Raw genomic sequence first — 21,465 nt, 5'->3', positions numbered from 1 at the left:
TCATTTCTCAGGACCTGAACCTGAAGCTTCCTTGGCTCGTTTATCATAATCTGGCAGGTGCCTGGAAGTGACAGGCCCTTTTCCAGGCTCGGGAAGTGTGAGCAAGAAATACTGATTGCCAGGGAAGAAGCCCAGACATCTCTCTGAGGGTTCTCCAGGAAACTCAGGCAACCTGAGAAAACGGATGTGTGAGAGGTAACAGGTTGGAGGCAAGGGAGGTGGCCCGGCGAGTGGAGAGGAGTGGATTTGAGGCTGTGTAAAGTGCTAGATAAAAGGACTGAGGCATTTTCTGGGAATGACAGGTCATTTAGTGAGGCTGTGTAATAGACTGAGGAAGGGGGAGGGGTGAGGAGGAACCAGAGTTGAGGGCTCTGCTTGCTTCTGGAGATATCGAAGGGTCTTCCATGCCATGCTAAGAAGTGTGTGCCTTATTCTGAAGATAAAGAACATACCTCAGGTTTTCCTTCAGAGGATGAAGAGCAGCCTTTGGACTATATTTAGATCACTGATATACCTACAAGTGAAAAAGAATACACTCTTACAAAATGAATGAGCTTTCTTCCTTTTTTGTTTTCGGCTCAGCCAAGTGGCTTGCTCCGTCTTTGTTCCCCGAACAGGGAACGATCCCAGGTCCCTGTTGTTAAAGTGCCAAGTGCTAACCACTGGACCACCAGGGAATTACTTGAACTTTCTATACAATGGCTCAATAGTATTTTAAGTATGCTAGTTTAGTTTTGAATCCTTAAGATTCTTTAAAAAGCTAACAAAAATGCACTAATCTCCAGTGTACCAATTATGAGGAAAACGTGTTTAATCTAGTAGAAAAAAGTCACAAATCTGTAGGAGATAAAAGAAATCAAAAGACATCAATTTTATATTTTATTCTTTCATCTTTTCTTAGGGCTACTTCAGAAAATTGATTTAACAAATCTCTCTACTTGCTGATTTGGTTTGAATTATCCATTAGTAGTGAATGACTTAATTTTTAAGCTATGCTTTTGTAATTATGCCTGCTTTATTTACTGAAGACTTAGTGTATACCTCTCAGATAAACATATAAATCCCTATGGGTTTACTCCCAAGATCACACTACAGAATGTCAACTGAACCAGGAGAAAAATCCGTGGAGACAGTCCTAAGTGAGGCTGGTGCCTGTCTGAGATCTTTAGAGATGAGGGACAGCCAGTACACACTATATATCAATACATTGGTGCTTCGGGTTGGGAACCCCAGTGCTGAAGATTGAAAACTAAGAACTCACAAGGTCCAAGAGGGGTTTGCTAAGTAAAGGTCAGATCTGTGAGAAGCACATGACACAGTGTGGGTCAGCTGGAAAAGGGCAAATACAGAAGGAACAGCCTGCAGGTTTTGGAAGGATTTTTCAGGTAGATATTCAAATTTGGTTTTAAAAAGTAGATCCAAAGTAAACTTGTGATTATTCATGTCGGGGCTGGGATTTGGGCACTAAACATACAGAAAGAGATTAACTTTTCTGTTTCACTGTGTTGCTGTTACAGTGACTTTGCAATAATTCTTGGAGGAGCCCTCTCAAAATTATGGTTTATGACAAAACTGGGAGACTGATGATTGACCTTTTTTAGAATAGTCCGATGAGGAGGTCATTACGAGTTAGCTACATGTACATTCTTACTATATTGATTTGGATAATCAAAACCATTAGCCGCTTACAACTGGAAACTAAGATAGATAAAATACAGATGGGAAAAGTAAAAGCAGTATTACCTGGGTCTTGATGAGTTGTTTAACCGGCTTAAACCTCTTTTAAGTATATTTATGTGGCAGAGGATAAGACGGTTAGATAGCATTACTGGCTCAATGGACATGAATTTGAGCAAACTCCAGGAGATGGCAAAGGACAGGAAAGACTGGCATGCTGCAGTCCAGGGGGTCACAAAGAGTAGGACACAACTTAGCAACTAAACACACACACACACACACGTATGTTATTAATATATATTACTGTATATTTATAAAATATAAAAGACTGAAAAATTGTGAACTTTGTAAGTTTATTTCTCAACTGTGCTATTTTTCAATATTTATCACTCCTTCCTCCTATCATTTATTAATAAATCCATTGAGGATGGGTAGATACCTTCTTTTGTTAACTTGTTTCTCTGCTACATCTGGTTCTGAGACAAAAACCTGACTTGTGCCTTCTTTGTGAAAGATCATGGAGCCTGGGGCTCGCTCTTTATAGAAATTGGGGTACCCAGGTCCCAGAGGAGACTTTTGAGATATTCCTTCTGTGGCCCACCCTCTTTCTAGTGTCTGCAGTTCCAGGCAGTGAGGTTAATGTCTGGGATCCAATCCACAAATGAACTCTTACCGACATAGAATCTGATTAGTTAGAACACAAATGTGAATCAGCCGTCTAACTTTTCTGATTCTCTTGTCTTTCAATCATTTAGATTCAGCTTTCCAAGAGACTGAATGGTTAGAAAGTTTGTCTGATTAATGAATAATATTTCCTAAGATCTTTAGTTTCCTTTTGAGGAACAGGAAACTTTTCAGCATGAATTTTTATCCGTATTTCTAACTGCAGTGTAGACATCCCCCCTCAGTTTGGTTCCAGAAGCCCCCACAGATGACAAATCCACTGATGGGCAAATCCCTAACATAAAATGCCAGAGGAGTACAATGAATACAGAAGGCCTTCTGTTTTCACGGGTTTCCACACCCATGGGTTCTGCATCCATGAATTTAATCAACTGTGGATCAGTACTTAGTGGATTAAACTTACAGGTGCAAAGGATATAGAGAGCAAACTGTACAGTTTTCACATACCAATTTTATGGATATATGCTTGCTTAATAGAGTTGTTTTCATTAACTGGTTGAGTTAGAAGAAAAATAAAAGATAGAAGTTCAGTTCAATTGCTCAGTTGCGTCCGACTCTTTGCGACCCCATGAACCACAGCATGCCAGGCCTCCTTGTCCATCACCAACTCCCAGAGTTTACACAAACTCATGTCCATTGAGTCGGTGATGCCATCTAACCAATTCATCCCCTGCCATCCCCTTATCCTCCTGCCCTCAATGTTTCCCAACATCAGGGTCTTTTCAAATGAGTCATCTCTTTGCATCAGGTGGCCAAAATATTGGAGTTTCACCTTCCACATCAGTCCTTCCAATGAACACCCAGGACTGATTTCCTTTAGGATGGACTGGTTGGATCTCCTTGCAATCCAAGGGACTCTCAAGAGTCTTCTGCAACACCACAGTTCAAAAGCATCAATTCTTCTGCACTCAGCTCTCTTTATAGTCCAACTCTCACATCCGTACATAACCACTGGCAAAACAATAGCCTTGACTAGACAGACCTTTGTTGACAAAGTAATGTCTCTGCTTTTTAATATGCTGTCTGGGTTGGTCATAACTTTCCTTCCAGGGAGTAGCCATCTTTTAATTTCATGGCTGCAATCACCTTCTGCAGTGATTTTGGAGCCCTAAAAAATAAAGTCTGACACTGTTTCCACTGTTTCCTCATCTATTTGCCATGAAGTGATGGGCCCAGAGGCCATGATCTTCGTTTTCTGAATGTTGAGCTTTAAGCCAACTTTTTCACTTTCCTCTTTCACTTTCATCAAGAGGCTTTTTAGTTCTTCTTCACTTTCTGCCATAAGGGTGGTGTCATCTGCATAACTGAGGTTATTGATATTTCTCCGGCAGTCTTGATTCTGGCTTGTGCTTCCTCCAGCCCAGCATTTTTCATAATGTACTCTGCCTATAAGTTAAATAAGCAGAGTGACAATACAGCCTTGATGTACTCCTTTTCCTACTTGGAACCAATCTGTTGTTCCATGTCCAGTTCTGACTGTTGCTTCCTGACCTGCATATAGGTTTCTCAAGAGGCAGGTCAGGTGGTCTGGTATTCCCATCTCTTTCAGAATTTTCCACAGTTTATTGTGATCCACACAGTCACAGGCTTTGGCATAGTCAATAAAGCAGAAATAGATGTTTTTCTGGAACTCTTTTGCTTTTTCTATGATCCAGTGGGTGTTGGCAATTTGATCTCTGGTTCCTCTGCCTTTTCTAAAACCAGCTTGAACATCTGGAAGTTTACAGTTCGTGTATTGCTGAATCCTGGCTTGGAGGATTTTGAGGATTACTTTACTAGCGTGTGAGGTGAATGCGATTGTGCGGTAGTTTGAGCATTCTTTGGCATTGCCTTTCTTTGGGATTGGAATGAAAACTGACCTTTTCCAGTCCTGTGGCCACTGCTGAGTTTTCCAAATTTGCTGGCATATTGAGTGTAGCACTTTCACGCATCATCTTTCAGGATTTGAAATAGCTCAACTGGCATTCCATCACTTCCACTGGCTTTGTTTATAGATATACTATGGTGACGTAATGTATGATGACAATCAGCATCAGTGATATGGACTACGAAGATGTAACATCACTTCTGTGATTTTCTTGCCCAAAATACATACCTTCTGTCTAATCATCTGACAGACCCAGATTGAGAGACATTCTGCAAAACAATGACCAGTACTCATCCCAAATTTTAAGGTCATGAAAGACCAAGGAAACCTGAGGAATTGCCCCAGACTGGGGGAGACCACGGAGATGTGATGATAGAATGGGGTCCTGGATTAGATTCTGCGATGAAAAAGGGTCATTAGTGAGAGGAATGGGGAAAGGTGAATAAGATTTACAGCTTAGCTGATAACATTTCCTGCTTTTGATCATCACACTAGGACCAAGTGAAGGGTTAACATTAGAGGGAGTTTACCTAGTGGGTAAGGTTTGTGACCTCTCTGTTCTGCTTGTAAACTTTTTTCTAAGTCTAAAATTCCTTCAAAATAAAGAGATTTTTTCAATGCATAGTTGCAATTCCTAAATTTCTTCCTATCTGTTTTTTGCCTTATACATCCTCTTTTCCCTATTTCCTTTCCTTGATTTGGTCCATCTTTAGAGAATATATTCTTTTATTTTTCTTTCTTTCTTTTCTTTTCTCCTGTTCTTTCTTCCTTTCCCATCTGTCAGAATCTGGGAGCAGCAGAGAAAGTTTCAGGATTTTTAAAATCACTCTCCTCCATTTATACTCAGCCCCAAACTCTGGTGTTTGCTCCTTTGTAGTAACTCATTCCCATTAAGAACTGGACAATGAATATTCCTGAACTCGACAAATTTGCAAAGACTTTTTTCATTGCTAAAGCACATTATCTTTGTACTATAATCTTTGAGGCAGAATTCTTACATTTTAGAGATCCACATGCACCTGCCTTGTCTAGAAACTGCTTTAAACTATTTACGAAAAGATTTTCTTGATAAATACTATGAAGCTAAGCACAGAACAAGCTGCATGCAGGTGATAGAACTGTGATTTCTGTCCCAGGAAAATGGGGGTGGAGGTGGGGGGCGGGGTGCGCAGAGCAGGTATTTCTAGTTTGCTCACTTCCTGTTTTCAGTGTCTTAACTATTGCTTAAATATTGAATAATGACATAGATGAGATAGTGAACAGGGAGCTGTCATTCAGCCTTATTTTGAAATGATTTAGATGGCTCTTGAAATAAATATCAATCCTTTTAAACAGTGTATCAGTGTTATTTTTACTCTTTTTAAAAATTTTATGTATTTATTTAACTCTGCCCTACTTCAAGGTAGATGGCTGTCTACCCTAATGTCACCAGGAAAATCGAAGGAACATTTCTGTATGGGTCTTTGTTGTTGCACAGGCTTTTCCCAAGTTTTGGCAAGCAGGAGCTGGTCTCTGGTTGTAGTGTGCGGGCGTCTCATTGCAGTGGCTTCTCTGGTTGCAGAATATGGGCTCTAGGGTGCTGGGATTTTAGCAGTTGCGGCCTGTGGGCCCAGTGGTTGTGGCTCTTGGGCTCTAGAGCACAAGCTCAATAGTTGTGACACACGAGCTTAGTTGCTTCACTGCATGTGGGATCTTCCCAGATCAGGGATTGAACCCTTGTCTCCTACTCTGGCAGGCAGATTCTTTATCACTGAGCCACCAGAAAAGCCCTATTTTGATTCTTAAAAGCATTAATTTTGAAAATACTCCGACGATGATGTCTTTCTCCTTCTTGAGTATCTCTTGATATTAAATATATCATTGCAATGACACTCTCCATTCAAATGTTAACGGTATGTTGAAAGTGAAGTGAAAGTGATAGTCGCTCAATCATGTGTGACTCTTTGCGACCCTGTGGACTATACAGTCCATGGAATTCTCCAGGCCAGAAGACTGGAGTGGGTAGCCATTGCCTTCTCCAGGGAATCTTCCCAACCCAGGGATCGAATACAGGTCTCCCACATTGCAGGTAGATTCTTTACCAGCTGAGCCACCAGGGAAGCCCATGGTATGTGAAATAATTACTAATATGATGCAGAATTAAAAGTGATTGTCCTTTATCTTTCAGGGAGCAAGAGTTCAGAACACAGCAAAGAATTTGGGAGTCAGAGACCGGACTCCGCAGTCTGCTCCAAGGTGAGTGATTCCCCAGGTCTGCTCTTTCCCAGAGGTCTTGCTACCACGTCCCAGACAGTGTCTCTCACAGCTTGTGCAGCCGCCTCAGGATACACCCAGTCTACTACTGAATATACTCATGGAAATCAGCCGTGTAAGCATTCCATGGCTTAATGTGATTAGGTGTAAATGTTCTCTGATTAAATGAAATTTTAGGTTAAGCAAACTTAAGAGGTAGCATTACCAACATTATTCTGTTTTGCAAGTTCCATCCTGAATTCAAAAACAAAAGTCGACCCAGGTACTACTAAAATAGATGTTCCAACTGTGCCAAGCCACCAAAATGCCATTTCCACTTACATTTCTACAATCACGCGTGCTTTCTCTCTGGTGTGATGGGTTTTTCCATATGTGTCTTATGAAAAACTGCTCCGTAACCACAAAATTCATGTCAGGTATCACTTTCTCCTTGAAGTTGTGGTTTTCTTTCTCTCTGTGTTCCCATAGCATCTTGGGTATTGATCTGTTATAACCCTGATTTTGCTGTAGTGTATTTTTACCTGTCTTTCTACGCAAGTTGGACATGAATTCTTTAGAGGCAGGGAAGATTCTTTTTGGATTTTATTCATTGCTCATCATAGTGCCTATATAGAATATGTGAACAGACTTTGAGAATGTGTGAATGGATAAATCAATTAATGAGCTTCTTGTTCGTTATCCTACCAAATGTCCACAGCACACATATCATCATGAGAAAGGACTCATGGACAAAGGACTAATCCACCTTTTAATGAAACATGGAAATAACCATCAAAGAAATGTTCCTTTGATTTTCCTGGTGACATTAGGGTAGACAGCCATCTATCTTGAAGTAGGGCAGCGTTAAATAATTTCTTTTACATTTGATTGTATATATTTGCATTTTAACAAAATGCAAGCACTTCAAGCGCTGTCACGAAGCAGTTACCAGAACGCGAATGATGACTGCAGCATTTGTGAAGTTATATTTCATTCTGAAAAACTGTATGGGCAGTGAAAGTATTTTCAAAAGGGAAAAATATTTCCCCCTGAAAGTGAATGTAGTCCTCAAGTTCTAATTGCATTTATTTTCAGTGCTGACTCCTAACTCTATTTAATCCTCAAGTCTTGTTTATGTTATTGTTCATAGTTGATTAAATGAGAGTCTAAGTCTTTCTCTTGCTGAAGAATCACTTTACATGGGCATTCTCTCTCCAGGACCTTAACAGACATAGTATATTTGGATAATAAACCCAGTGAAGCTTTAAAATTCCAAGAAGAAAACAAGATAATGGCTCAGAGAGGTCTTCTTAGCTGGGGCTTATAAATAGTAATGAACAGAGGGGATGAGACTTAAGCATCCTGATCAATAAACCAGTGTGCAACCTCAATATGAGAAAAGAAACTGATGAGCTCATTGTTTTGTTTATTGGGTTACATTTAAAACACTTGAAGCAAAAAAATAAAATAAAACCTGCTAGCTCTAAAGTGGACATGTTTTACAAGGGGTTAATTGCTCTGAGAGAGAAATCTAGAGTAATTTTTCAATTTTAGTTATGCTTTCATTCATTCTACAAATATTTATTGAGGATTTCATTCATTCTACAAATACTGATTGAGAACTTAAGAAATGGAAAACACTCTGCTATGCCCAGTGGAGAATGTAAGCATGAGATAAAACTAGTTCCGGCCCTCAAAGAGCTTTCAGTTAAAGAGGCCAGGCTCCTCTGTCCATGGGATTTGCCAGGCAAGAATACTGGAGTGGATTGCCATACCATGCATGCCTGGTCTCCCTCATCTCCTGCTTTGCAGGTGAATTCTTTACTGTTGGAGCCACCAGGGAAGCCAGAGCAAAACACCACAAGGGTAGGGAGAAAGCGAGAAGCTCTCTGTGAGGGCACAGGGAAGGCGCCAAGGACCACAGAGCACCTGGGATCCCTCCCATCTGCGAACGAGGATTTCGGCCCCAAAGACAGTGATTTGAAAAACACATTTGTCTCTCAAGACCAGGCCCTACATAGGCATGGGTAACTTTTCTAGAAACATCTTCAGGGAGATATTTTGCAGTCTCTGACTGACATAGTATTTGATTCAAATCCCCAACCAATCTCTATTACAGCTTTCCTTTCTCCATCCACTGCCTTTCATTTTTTAAAATTCACTGAGCAAACATATTGAATTTCTGCTGTGAGACTGTAGATGTCACGCACTTTGATAAAAGCTAGGGATAAAGACATAATCCCCACTACCAGTCAGTGAGGTGTCAAAGAGCAACAACTGAATAAAATGAAAATAGTATACAGTGTGTGTGTGTGATAAGAACCATGAGAGTGCAGCCACTATGAAAAACAGCATGGAGGTTCCTTAAATAACTAAAAATTGAACTACTGTATGATCCAGCAATTTCACCCCAGGCATGTATCTGGAAAAAAGGAAAAAACTAATTCAAAAAGATGCATGTACCCCCAGTGTTCATAGTAGCTCTGTTTACAGTAGTAAGACATGGAATCAACAAACTGAATTCAGAAGATGTGGTATATATATTATATATGTATCAGATCAGATCAGTCACGCAGTTGTGTCCGACTTTTGCGACCCCATGAATCGCAGCACGCCAGGCCTCCCTGTCCATCACCAACTCCCAGAGTTCACCCAAAATCTTGTCCATCGAGTTGGTGATGCCATCCAGCCATCTCATCCTGTTGTCCCTTTCTCCTCCTGCCCCCAACCCCTCCCAGCATCAGAGTCATTTCCAGTGAGTCAACTCTTCGCATGAGGTGGCCAAAGTACTGGAGTTTCAGCTTTAGCATCATTCCTTCCAAAGAAATCCCAGGGCTGATCTCCTTCAGAATGGACTGGTTGGATCTCCTTGCATTCCAAGGGACTCTCAAGAGTCTACTCCAACACCACAGTTCAAAAGCATCAATTCTTCGGCTCTCAGCCTTCTTCACAGTCCAACTCTCACATCCATACATGACCACAGGAAAAACCATAGCCTTGACTAGACGAACCTTTGTTGGCAAAGTAATGTCTCTGCTTTTGAATATGCTATCTAGGTTGGTCATAACTTTCCTTGTATACAAATGTGTAAATGTATGTATACATACACACAATGAAATACTACTTAACCTTACAAAAGAATGGACTTCCCAGGTGGTGCTAGTGGTAAGGAATTTGCCTGCCAGTGCAGGAGACCCAAGAGACGTGGGTTCAAACCCTGGATAGAAAATGTCAACCCACTCTAGTACTCTTGCCTGGAGAATCCCATGGACAGAAGAGCCTGGTGGGCTACAATCCATAGGGTCACAAAGAGCTGGACATGACTGAAGCAATTTAGCACGTAAAAAAGAATAAAATTCTGCCATTTACAGCCATGTGGATGGACCTAGAGAATATTATGCCGAGTGAAATAAATCAAATACCATGTGATGTCACTTACATGTGGAATCTAAAAAATAATACAAATGAAACTGCATGTAAAACAGAAACAGGCTCACAGACATAGAAAACAAACTTGTGGCTACCAAAGTGTAGAGGGAAGAGGAAGGGGCACGTTAAAGGTGTGAGATAATAGATACAAAGACTATATATCAAGTAGATAAGCAACAAGAATTTATTATATAGCAAGGAACTTATTGTGTACCCTTTATACTGTAATAACCTATAATAGAATAAATTGACAAATATACTAAATCATAGTGCTGTACCCCTGAAATCACACAATGTTATAAAGCATATATATTTTAATTTTTCAATAAAGAACCATGATAGGAATAGCACAGATTGCCATGGGAACATAGAAGAGGCACATAACTGAGCCTAAGGATGGAGGGGAGAGGTCACAAAGAATTCCTGACCCCATCAGCATGGTAATTAATAGATGTCTTCCTGAGCTGATGCAGTGACCCCAGTGCTGAGAGAACACATTGCATCTGACAGCTACACCTAGACTTCTATAACTGATGATTCAATGTGATTTAAGAATTATACAGAGCAAGGCTGGAGACATTGGCAGGGGCTGGATCAGGAAAAGACTTGTACCAGACTGAAGAATTTTCAAGGTAACACAAAGCCAACAAAGAGCCATGAATAAACCATCTTTCTTTCTGGAAGACTTGGATTTTAGACTTTATGTCTGGCAACGTTAGGAGGAGTCATTTGAGGACAAATGAGACTGAAAGCAGCAGATGCTTTGGACACTACTAATCATTGTAGGAGGGTAGTGAAGAGGAAGATTCTAGGATGACCACCAGACAGATCTCTGGTTTGGATGACAGTGGTGAAAGATTCTAGTCACTGAGATAGTAGATACAGGAAGAAAAGCATGTGTAGGAAAAGATGATGAGCCTTACTTGGTGATATTACACGAGTCCCAGTGGGACATGGAGATGCCACTGTGGTGGGTGGTGCAAACGAGGTTCCTCCTCCTTGTAACTAGTACACATTGACTGGTCAGAGCAATAAATATGTCTTCACTAAGAACCAGATATTACATTCCAGATAATGGCACACTGCTCTTATTTTCTATTACATTACACACTTTGGCAAGTATTATGTAATGAAAATTTGATTTTCTTCATTTGCATAATTGGAGTTTGTGTGTATTTGTATCATATTCCGGGAATTGGTGACGGACAGGGAGGCCTGGTGTGCTGCGATTCATGGGGTCGCAAAGAGTCGGACACGACTGAGCAACTGATCTGATCTGATCTGATCTGTAGACACAAAATGATTTTGGGTCCAAGCTGCTAACATGTGACCTTACTTAGGATATTTACCTTTATTAGACAGTTTTTCCATCTATAAAATGGAGACAGTTGCCTCAGGACAGAGTGCCCAGGTAGTGCTCCTGTGTACTCAGTCATGTCTGACTCTTTGCAACCCAATGGACTGTAGCCTGCCAGGCTCTTGTATCCATGGGATTCTTTAAGCAAGGATATTGGAGTGGGTTGCGGTTTCCTTCTCTAGGGGATCTTCCCAACCCAGCGATCGAACCTGTGTCTCTTGCATCTCCTGATTGGCAGGCGGGTTCTTTGGGACAGAGCAGTGTTGATAATTTCATCTGTTTTGTGGTCTCCTTTAGCACAGCTCTTCTTTGTGCCTTGTTGAAAAATGAAGGCTGTGATCTGTGTAGACTGAAGTTTGAGAATCCTACTGTCTGCAGCCTTGGATTTGAGCTGGAAATACCAGCTCCAGGATGGCTGCCTGAGCCCAACAAGAAAAGAAGAAAGTGGAGCCAGAAACCAATCTTTATCTTGTAGGGCCCGTGGTGTGCACGAATGGCATGAGGATGTGGCAAAAGCCCCAAATGTTGGGCAAACAAAAGCCTCCGTTCCCTCACTGTTTAGATGCCAGAAAGCAAACGGGTCAGCACAGAGTGAAAGTCCAGCTCTTACCTATTACATTTTACTACCGAGCTTGATCTGCCTGTTCGCAGTCCCCAAAGCCTGAAAGTTCCATTACAAATGTATCTGGACTCAGATAACCCTGAGTCCCTTCCAAGAAACCTCTGCCAAGTGGAATGTGCCCAGCTCTGCTGCAGTACCCAGAGCTATTACTTCATTAGGTGAATGCAGGGAGTAGCCTTTTCTCCAAATTGCGAGGCAGTCTTTTCAAAGACTGCTCTACCCAGTGGCATTAGCCGCATTATATGGAAACGTGCAGTGCAAGGTAATGGCAGGTGGCTTCTCAGCCCAGACCTCACGGGGAAGGATGTTTGCCACCCAGCTGACTGTTCCTGTTCTACATGAGGCCTTTGCACTCATTAGGCTGCACTGTCAGGAAATAAAATGAAATTAAAGAGAAGAATGGTCCCTTCATTCTATTATTCCAGCTCTGGGAATGCAGTTTGAAGCAACATCATATCCTTCAGCTGCACAAGCAGCTTTGAAGTCTGTCAGCTCAATTTAACGTATGCTTTTGTCCAGGAAGGATGAAATAAGCTTTTCTGGTGTGAGATGTCCTTATTTCAGCATTCATTTTCTTCCGTGGAGATGACACATACCGTATTAAACACCTTGCAGACTCCAAAGGCAATTCCTTCTTGTCTGGGCTTCCAGAATGGGAAAGTTCTTTTGTTTAACTAGATTTCTAACTTGCTATTAAATCTTTTTCATTCTCCCCCACCCTTTGATTTTGAATGACCGTGGGATTAAATGTTGAAGGGAGAGGAAGTTTATAATTTGCTGAATTTGTCAGCAGCACATTTAAACTGTGTTCAATTTCATCTGTAAAAGAAAGTGACTTAGCACAGAGACCCCTGGGTTTGGAGTGCTTTTAACACAGAGCAAAGTTGGACTTCTCTGGCAGTTCAATGATTAAGACTCCATGCTTCCAATAGGAGGTGTTGGTTAAAACTCCGGTCAGGGAACTGGCTTCTCACGTGCTGTGTGATGTAGCTGAAAAAAGAAAAAAAAAAGAATGTAAAATGGAGCAAAGTTGAAATTTGCACCTTATATTTCTAGAGCATAAGACTAAGCTCTGAAGTAGGACCAGCATGACCACATTCTTATCGAGGACTCCAGGCTTACAACCAGCTTCATTACATCTGCTGGTGTTCACTCAAAGTGTGAAGGTTAGTCACTCGGTCATGTCCAGCTCTTTGGGACCCCATGGACTGTAGCCCACCAGGCTCCTCTGTCCATGGGAACTCTCCTGGCAAGAATACCGAATGGCTTGCCATTTCCTTCTCCAGGGGATCTTCCTGACCCAGGGATCGAACCCAGGTCTCCATTGCAGGCAGATTCTTTACTGTTTGAGCCACCAGGGAAGCCCACCTGTTCTATCAGCTTTGGCCTTAGTAATGCGTGTGCTTTATGCATCACTACTGAAGCAGTTATATCCACCTTCATTTGGTTCTGGAGTTAGGAGTCAACCATTCAGAAGAACGTGAAGCAGTAGAACTTGTATCATCTTCCAGGTTCTGTGCCCCGAGCTTTGCCTGCATGCTGTCTGGTTTCAGAAAACTAGACCCGAGAGCAAAGAGAGCATCTTGGGGGCATCTCCACAAGTTCAAATGGATTTCTTGGCCCACTTGAATCTCCACCTGATTCTATTGACAAGGGAGTGACAGTGTGGATAGAGCTGGGCAGGTGTTCCTTAGGAAACACCAGCTCCTTGTGCCTTGAAATTCAGGCCTCAGGACTGTGTCTCATCAGCCTAGCCTTGACCAACTGTCAGCACCACCAGGATGGTACAAGTGAGGCAGAGTTCTAGAACTTGGAAAGTCAGGAATGACTTAAGAGAGAAATGCTATGTTGCTGCAAGATAATCATAATACATATGATGCTAAGTACCTCCTAGATTTCAGAGCATCACTTTTGCTACCAGCAAGGTGAACAGCCCAGATTGACAGCACTGGAGCAGAAGCAGCTGGTATAAAAACAGCAGCATTGCCTAGTCAGTGGGCATGTAGATGTGCAAAGAGACGTGGGTGTTTTGTAATAACAGAACCGAAATTTTGAAGTTTGCTAACGCACATGCAATTTTTAGTGAAATAGGTGATAGGATCTTGACTGACTCCCAAACCAAGAAGTTCTTGTCAATGTATTTGTCATACCAGTAAAAACATCTCAAGTGATCTAAATGTGCTGGGTCACTGTCACACCTTCCCATGCCTTTTCTAGGCTGTACAAGCTGTGTGAGCCGCCTCCTCCGGTTGGAGAAGAATGAGGAGCATCTTCAAGGAACCAGACAAGCAGAAGCTTCTGAACACTGGATGAGACAAAGGACGTGCTGGCTAAACATCCTCCACTCAACATAAAGAAATGGACATTTTTTCTCTGACTCTTTCATCATGCTGTAAATAACTAATGTTCAGTTTGTACTTAGATGTTTGTGCTGGAAAAGGATAGAAGTCCATTCAAACAACTCAGCTTCACAAACTGATCTCTCTCTGTGTTAACATGAATTATCCGTCCTGGAGATTATATGAAAAAAGATCCAAGATGAAACATTAACCATTGTGCCTCCTTTCCCATTTATTGAAATTACTATATTGCATTCGCTTTTCATCTTCTCCAAATGGACGACGTAATGATGGATATTTCCACTTGAAGAAGTCTGTCATTGGAGAACCTGGTCACACTTTTCAGGTGATCATACAGAAATGTGGCAGACGGCAGAGACTGGGCGTCGTAGGTTTTTGGTCTCCTGCTTGCATCTGAGAAAGTCGTTTGTGGATGAAAGGTGAGGAGCATCCTTTACTCTTTTTCAGTAAGAGAAAGAGTATTTCTCAGTAGAGGAGGAGAGAGCTGACTGAGGCCTCCAGCAGCATCTTCTTCCAGCTGCTTTCAGGGACGCTTTCTGCTTGGGGAGAGTTCCAGTGAACCAGTGCTGTCCTTGGTCTCTGAAATGAACATGGCTTCCTTGGATAATGAGTCCTGAAGCTGGGACGTAGGTGCCCAGGGGTGGGGAGAAGCAGGGATTGGGAAGGATTGGGAGGATGACTAGGGTGAAGCAGGGGAAAATAAACCTATTAAAAAACTCAACCTTTAAATTTGAAAGATACCTGAAAATCTTGTTCAGGCTTTCATATGCGATGTCAGACTCTTAGAGAATACACCATACTGAGTGTGTTTCTATCAAGGTAGTATATGTATAACATGAGAAAATAAAGCTTTATTTGTTGAACTTTAAAAGGACTATTAGAGACCTTGATAATTTATGAAAGTACAAGGTATATTCTATTTTCATTCTAAAGTTTACATAATGTTTATCTGTCTACATTGATAAAATATTAATAATGTTTCCTTAGCATAGTGAAAATTGTAATATTGATTTTAAATCTATAATTTTTCAAAACAGTGAAATGCCCCTGCTGTGATTGTGATACTTATGTGGATTTAGATTAATTTCCAATATGAAATGCTGTCCATAAGTAAAGTATTTACAAAGCATTATTAAATTTTAATTTATGAAATTTGGTGATAGTTTTCAAACTCATTAAAAAGCTTTCATCACTAGCACTTGTGTATTCAATAACAGAAACACTGTGTTATGTATTTATGAGGTCTTCATGTCCTGGTCAAGGTAATAAATGTTATTTCGCATAGAAACATTGAAGACTTTCATGATAAGTACATATTTATAATGAAAAATAAACCAACATCAGAGTTTTCAGACAAAAAAGTTGAACACTTTGAATTTAATGAAGACATAACCTTTATATAAATATTTGCATTAAATGTGTTCTTAACTTTCAGGGCTTTAACATTTTTGATACTATTGCCGGTGATCCTGAAGGTCCATGAAATTAGTAAATTGTGATGTTCCTGTTACTGACGATTTGATTACATTTAACATGGGAATAATGAGTGAGCAAAACTGATTAACTAGCAAGTGCTTTTCATGTTGTCATTACTGTTCTCTGATCACTACCCTGGAAGCCGTATTCCTTGTTAAAGGTCTGAAGAGGCCACTTAAACATTTCAGTCATACTTTGTATTTCATGGGAGAAATTATCTGCTATTGTAGTGTTTATAAATTAGCATACTTTAAGATTGAATCTATATAATATAATGTACTTAATACTATTTTAAGGGTTAAACATGGTGTAAATGTACCATCTATCAATGCTTGGCACTTAAAAGCTCAAAAGTTAGTGATGACATGTTACCATCAATCACTGTGATTTTTTATTGTAATGAAAACTGTAGCTAAAACCTAAGTAGTTTCTATGTGCCAAGCAATACCTCCAGGTGCTTTGCCATAGTTTCTTGTTATTGCTTCATTCATCCTCATATTGATGCTTTGAGGTGATATTCTTAGCATCACCCCTGTTTTACAGTTGAGGAACTGAAGCAAAGAATGGTCCAGTGACTTGCCCAAGATCACATGGCCAATAAGTGGTAGAACCAGGATTTGAGCCTAGGAAGTCTGCTTTCTTAATACATTGTGTTACTTTTCCTTATTAATAGAGGAAATGTTATAATACTGCCAGTTATTTGTTAGTAAAGTTGGAGTTCTGTGTGGCGTGGGCCATTATATTATACGTATTATGTTAAGAAAAAAGTGAATGGAAACATATAAAGTGCCTCTAAATATATGAAAATCACAGGATATGCTGGACATTTTGCCATTCTGTATACACATTATGAAGTAACCTAATGCTATTGCAATCTGAAAAGACATAATCTATTCCTCATAATTGAAGAAAACAGTTTTAGACATGTTTTTAAAGTCTTGAATAGTACAATATATAAAATTGGACTGATTCCAAAACAGTGGTGACAGCAAAAAATCATGTGAGTGAATGAATAAGGACAACTCTTCAACACCACTATGTACCTCTGTGTGACGGTGGGCATTCAACTGACCTGCAGCTTTTATATGAGCTCGGGCATGTTCAGGGTGGTGTGACCCTAGATTGGCCTTGATGTGACCATAGACTGGCCTTGAGTTTTTAGAATGGGTTTACCTAAATGCTCACATACTGTTCTGAAACCAGTGTACCTTTAAACGTTACAAAAGCCTGCTAACAGTTCTTCCAGGTTCTCCCAACTTTGCAGTTTTTAAGTGTGGACCTCTGCCTCTCTCCACCTAAAACAGAAGGTCACGCCTAGAAGTGTTGGTTCTTAATATGGGGCTGAATCATAAATACTTGTTAACTAGTAATTCATAGTCAAGAAATCTGAAACATTCCATTGTACCTTATGAAGTTTTCTTATTAAATATTGAAAATTAATATTAAAGGTATGAGTAATTTGAGGAGACTAGAATTTTATACCTATTTCCATTACATTTAATGAAAAAGAATGGAAGAAAGAAGGAGGAAATAAAGAGGGATGGAAGAAGGGAGGGAGGGAGGAAGAAAGAACCTTTGTACTGGTTTTACTTATACTGGATATGTAATGTTGAATTTAGAATCTAGGCTTTATTTTATGAACCAGTATCCCTATCTTCGGAGTCTCATACTATTTTTTATCTTTTCAAATTACATTCTTCTAGTGATTTAGAGTCCCTGTGCATTCAACGGCCACTCTTCTTACAGCAACAATGTTCAATTTAAAGTTAGATTAACTTCTGATATTATAACATATACGACATTGTAATGATATTGGTTCTGACTCTATTAATTTAAATTTTGTGATGAATTCAGAACAGCATGATACTGACCTTGGCATTAACTGTGAAAGCCAAGAAAATGAACAGATAAAAAAATCCTGAGTGGCATATTAAGTCATTTAGGAAAACAAACTATTTTCTACTCCTTGGACACATTTTACCAGAAAAACTAATTTTATTGACTTGGAAGCATTCCTTTGAGTTACTGTATGTATTTGAAAATAATAAATGTGTAATTAGAACACTACTCTTTCATTAGTTCAAATAGTTCCTATGTAGCATGGTTAGTGTAGAATAGAAGGCATATTTTTATTCACCTACATATTCAGTAAAACATAAAGTTGAAATTTTAAATGACTAATTTTAATTTAAGTCATTTTCATTTACCTTTTACTTTAAAGGTCATTTTTAGATTTTCTTCACTAGCTGACTTTACAAATAGTGAAACTAACCTTTAGCATGTGATTACATTGCTTCTGAATTTTAAAATTTATGTTTAATTTTTAAAGGCTTTTAAAGTGAATTATCATACAAAATGATAGCTCAGTTATGATCCCAACGTTAGTAGTAGTTACTTGATTAACAGGTGTATATATTAATCGATTTGCTGAATGAGTTGTCAGTTGTCCTATGTAAGTATGAAGGCAACAATTTTGGAAACGGTTTAGGAGCATCTGGACCTTAAGAAAAATATTCTGTATTTTATAAAGTTTTTCACATTTAGAGATGAGCTTCAGAAAAGTTTCATCCTTTGTGAAGCAGACGAGTTGGGATGAGCTTCCAGCAGGTGTCTGGACCAAGAATGGGCTCAGGCTGATTCCTTTTACATACAGGGGCCACAAACGTTGAAGGTGCTGTGATTGCATAGTAGTTATTGTGGTTAGTCTTTTGTTTTCGAAAAATTTTGCTACTTAAAAGTTTTGCTTTTAACAGTAGTCTCAGCGTTCATTTTGCCAAGTTGTGCTTGACCTCCTTCACTCAGGATAGTTTGCTTCTCTCACTGAGAAGACATTTCTGAAGTCTACTAGCTATACTAAGAGATAAATATATATTTTATATACATATATTAATATTTATAATGTTTTGTTTTTATGATAATACATTATAAAAATGACTTAGATTCTTCTGTCTTATTTTGTATGAAGGTATGAAATATGGAGTGGTTCAGTATATTGAATGTGTGTCTAAATATGCCGTAAGTGTCCCTGGTAGGCCATCTTTTGATGACTGGCACTAGTCTGTTACTTAGTCTGGAGTCTATTGATCTGGCTTTGCCATCAGAGGTAGTTGATTACGAACAAAATTATTGAATTCTTAAATGATAGTTCTAGTAGAAATAGAAAGCTTTGGACAGTTCATTTTGGGTCAAATAACAGAATAAATATTATCCACTCATGTGTTCATCCAACAAACGTGTTTGAGAATTCACTTTGTGAAAGGCACAGTTGGTGGGCTGCCTTTATGCATTGCATGTATTTGGTTCAAAAATCTTCTCAGTGTCTCCTCCGCGTTAATCTCCTTTGTGTCTTTTTCCTGTAATGACATTATTTGTAATGCAAACTTATTCCAATACCATGTAGGTATCTATGTTGTGTAATTTCAAGAATACTAAGTTGATAAAATGCTCTAGAAAGCATACATTTAAACTTAAGTATCTAATCCCTCAAGCAAATTTACTAGAGTTTCAGATGAATATATATTTTTGTAACTGCCAAGTAAATGAGTAGAACATAGCTTTTTTGTTTAAAAATATTTTTATAAGTATGCATTTACACAGTATTCATTATTTTAAACATTAAAATATCAAGTGGGTTCTATAAATAGTGATTCTTTTGAATATATCCATATTTAACATTGTATAACACCCAAACTGTAATGACAAATGTCATATGAATATGTTATTATAGTAGTGTGTTTTTTCCTTTGTAAAATATGTGTAACATAGTTTGAATCTCTCAGTATTTTGTGCATGGTTAAAATAATCAAGTGTATTATGTATTTTATATCATTTATTTTTGTCTGCATAAAAGACTAGGATAGTAACATTGTATCATGTGTCAAAAATAATAAAGTGAAATGTAGTATGACCATTTCAGTTTCCATCTATTTAAATTTAATCAATTCCTGTTATATTTTCACCTGTTTAAGAGACAAAAATGTGCATGAAACAGAGCTTTTCATCCTTTAAGAATTCACAAGCTCAATAGAAGAAACTTTGATAAACATGTGAAACAAATCTACAAATATGAACTAAGGTGAGTTATAGAGACAGTAACTGCTAGGGAAAGAAGCTAAATAGGGGCAGGAAAGCTTCACAGAAAGAGACTGTGTGCTTCTTGAATTAATGAGCCAGTCTATCAAGGTTTACTCAGTACCTGTTATGGATAAGCCCCTATCATGGTTGCTGAGGGTGTTATAAATGCATATGATTTCCAGACTCTACAGTTAAATAACTTGGTAATATAAATGACTATCATAGTGCACAAACTAAAATGGTAATTACCAACAAAAGGCAATACACACCAATACAAAATGAGAGGTAGGACGATGAGAAATATGTGCCATAGAAATACAAGGAATTCAGATTCAACCCAACGTCTCTTTATTGGGCATCTAGAAATTGCTTAACAGGTTCTGAGCTAAGCTGGATAATTAGTCCTTAAAAACATATATGGCTATTGCTCATGTGAAGTTTACAGTTCTAGAAGGGGAAGGCTAATGAGAAAACACAGAAACGATAAAAGTTGGCTAGTCAGTGTTCAGAATGTGTAAGATTAAGCAACAGAAGAAGTGGACGTGGCCTTGTAAGAAGAACAGCTTGTACTGAGATGCAAATGTGCCAGATATTTTGGTGAGATGGTGAGTAAATTAGTTTGGATAGAGGATCAATATTTGTGAATATGATAAGTAATAATGCTGAACATTTTACCTGAGCTTTTGGCTATTAATATAATGATTTGGGGCTTCCCTGGTAGCTCAGATGGTAAAGAATCTGCCTGCAATGCGGGAGACCTGGGTTCGATCCCTGGGTTGGGAAGATCCTCTGGAGAAGGAAAAGGCTCCCCACTCCAGTATTTTGGCCTGGAGAATTCTGCAAAGAGTCAGACATGACAGAGCAACTTTCACAAATAATGTTTTGTATGAATTGTCTGTTTAGATGCTTGCACATTTTTATTGAGCTTGTTGCTTTTTATTATTAGATTATAAATTTCTTTATATACCAAAGAAAAAAAAGATTTATGGATGTGATTAGAGAGAGATGGATTGAAAAGAAGGTTGAATCTGGATGGTATAGGTGTCTCAGTTCCAGGCTAAGAAGTCTGGACATTTTACAGGGAAGAAAATTGAGACATCTAGTTAATAACAATAATAAAAAATTACAAAATTCCAGTGAGGAGTTTGAAAAATTTATATGATGTTGACTATATAGACCACCAGAAAAGTGGAAGGAAATAATCATTGGAGGAAACAAAAATCAATAATTACATTTTACCTTTTGGAGATTGCTGGTATATTGAGATTGAAAATTTAATACAGTAATAAGAAAAACTGGAATGAACAAATAGAGGTTATTTGTTTTAGAGCAGCAGTCCAGACACTGGTGTTCCAGAGTCGCTATTAGGTCACTATTAGACACACATACAAAACGTATTCCGTGGTCAAAATTGGTTTTAAGAAACACAGACTCAAACAGATTTTCTTTATCATAGGACTTCTCTGACCTTTTAATATACTTATAAAAATCACAACTTTGGAAGAAAGAGGTGATGTGTTTCACAACTTCTAGAAGAGAGGACATGTTTCATAGAAGATTTGCTAATATTTTCTTGGAATGCAAATATTCAGTGGAGCACAGAGTGGGAAAACTATTCTAAAAACATCATGATAACATAAAGGGGAAAGAAGGTAAACAAGAGATGGGGCAGCCATTTATTACCTGG

At 39.0% G+C, this 21,465-nt stretch overlaps 1 protein-coding gene across 1 annotated transcript in view; it reads left to right on the top strand.

Annotated features, from left to right (window-relative positions):
* Positions 1-19,611, top strand: part of PREX2 (phosphatidylinositol-3,4,5-trisphosphate-dependent Rac exchange factor 2) — a gene marked incomplete at its 5' end in the record, with an annotated part of 302,517 nt that extends 282,906 nt beyond the window's left edge. The window contains 2 exons of the mRNA XM_010848488.1: positions 6,396-6,463; positions 14,086-19,611. Of these exons, the coding sequence (XP_010846790.1) occupies positions 6,396-6,463; positions 14,086-14,131 (114 nt within the window). The remainder of the gene's footprint in view (positions 1-6,395; positions 6,464-14,085) is intronic.
* Between the last annotated feature and the right edge of the window lie 1,854 nt (positions 19,612-21,465).

The sequence above is a fragment of the Bison bison genome, unplaced genomic scaffold (assembly GCF_000754665.1).
Source record: "Bison bison bison isolate TAMUID 2011002044 unplaced genomic scaffold, Bison_UMD1.0 scf7180017864267, whole genome shotgun sequence".
Classification (NCBI taxonomy): Eukaryota; Metazoa; Chordata; class Mammalia; order Artiodactyla; family Bovidae; genus Bison; species Bison bison.
Note: the sequence above shows the minus strand (reverse complement) of the source record. Positions and strands in the feature narration are given on the sequence as shown.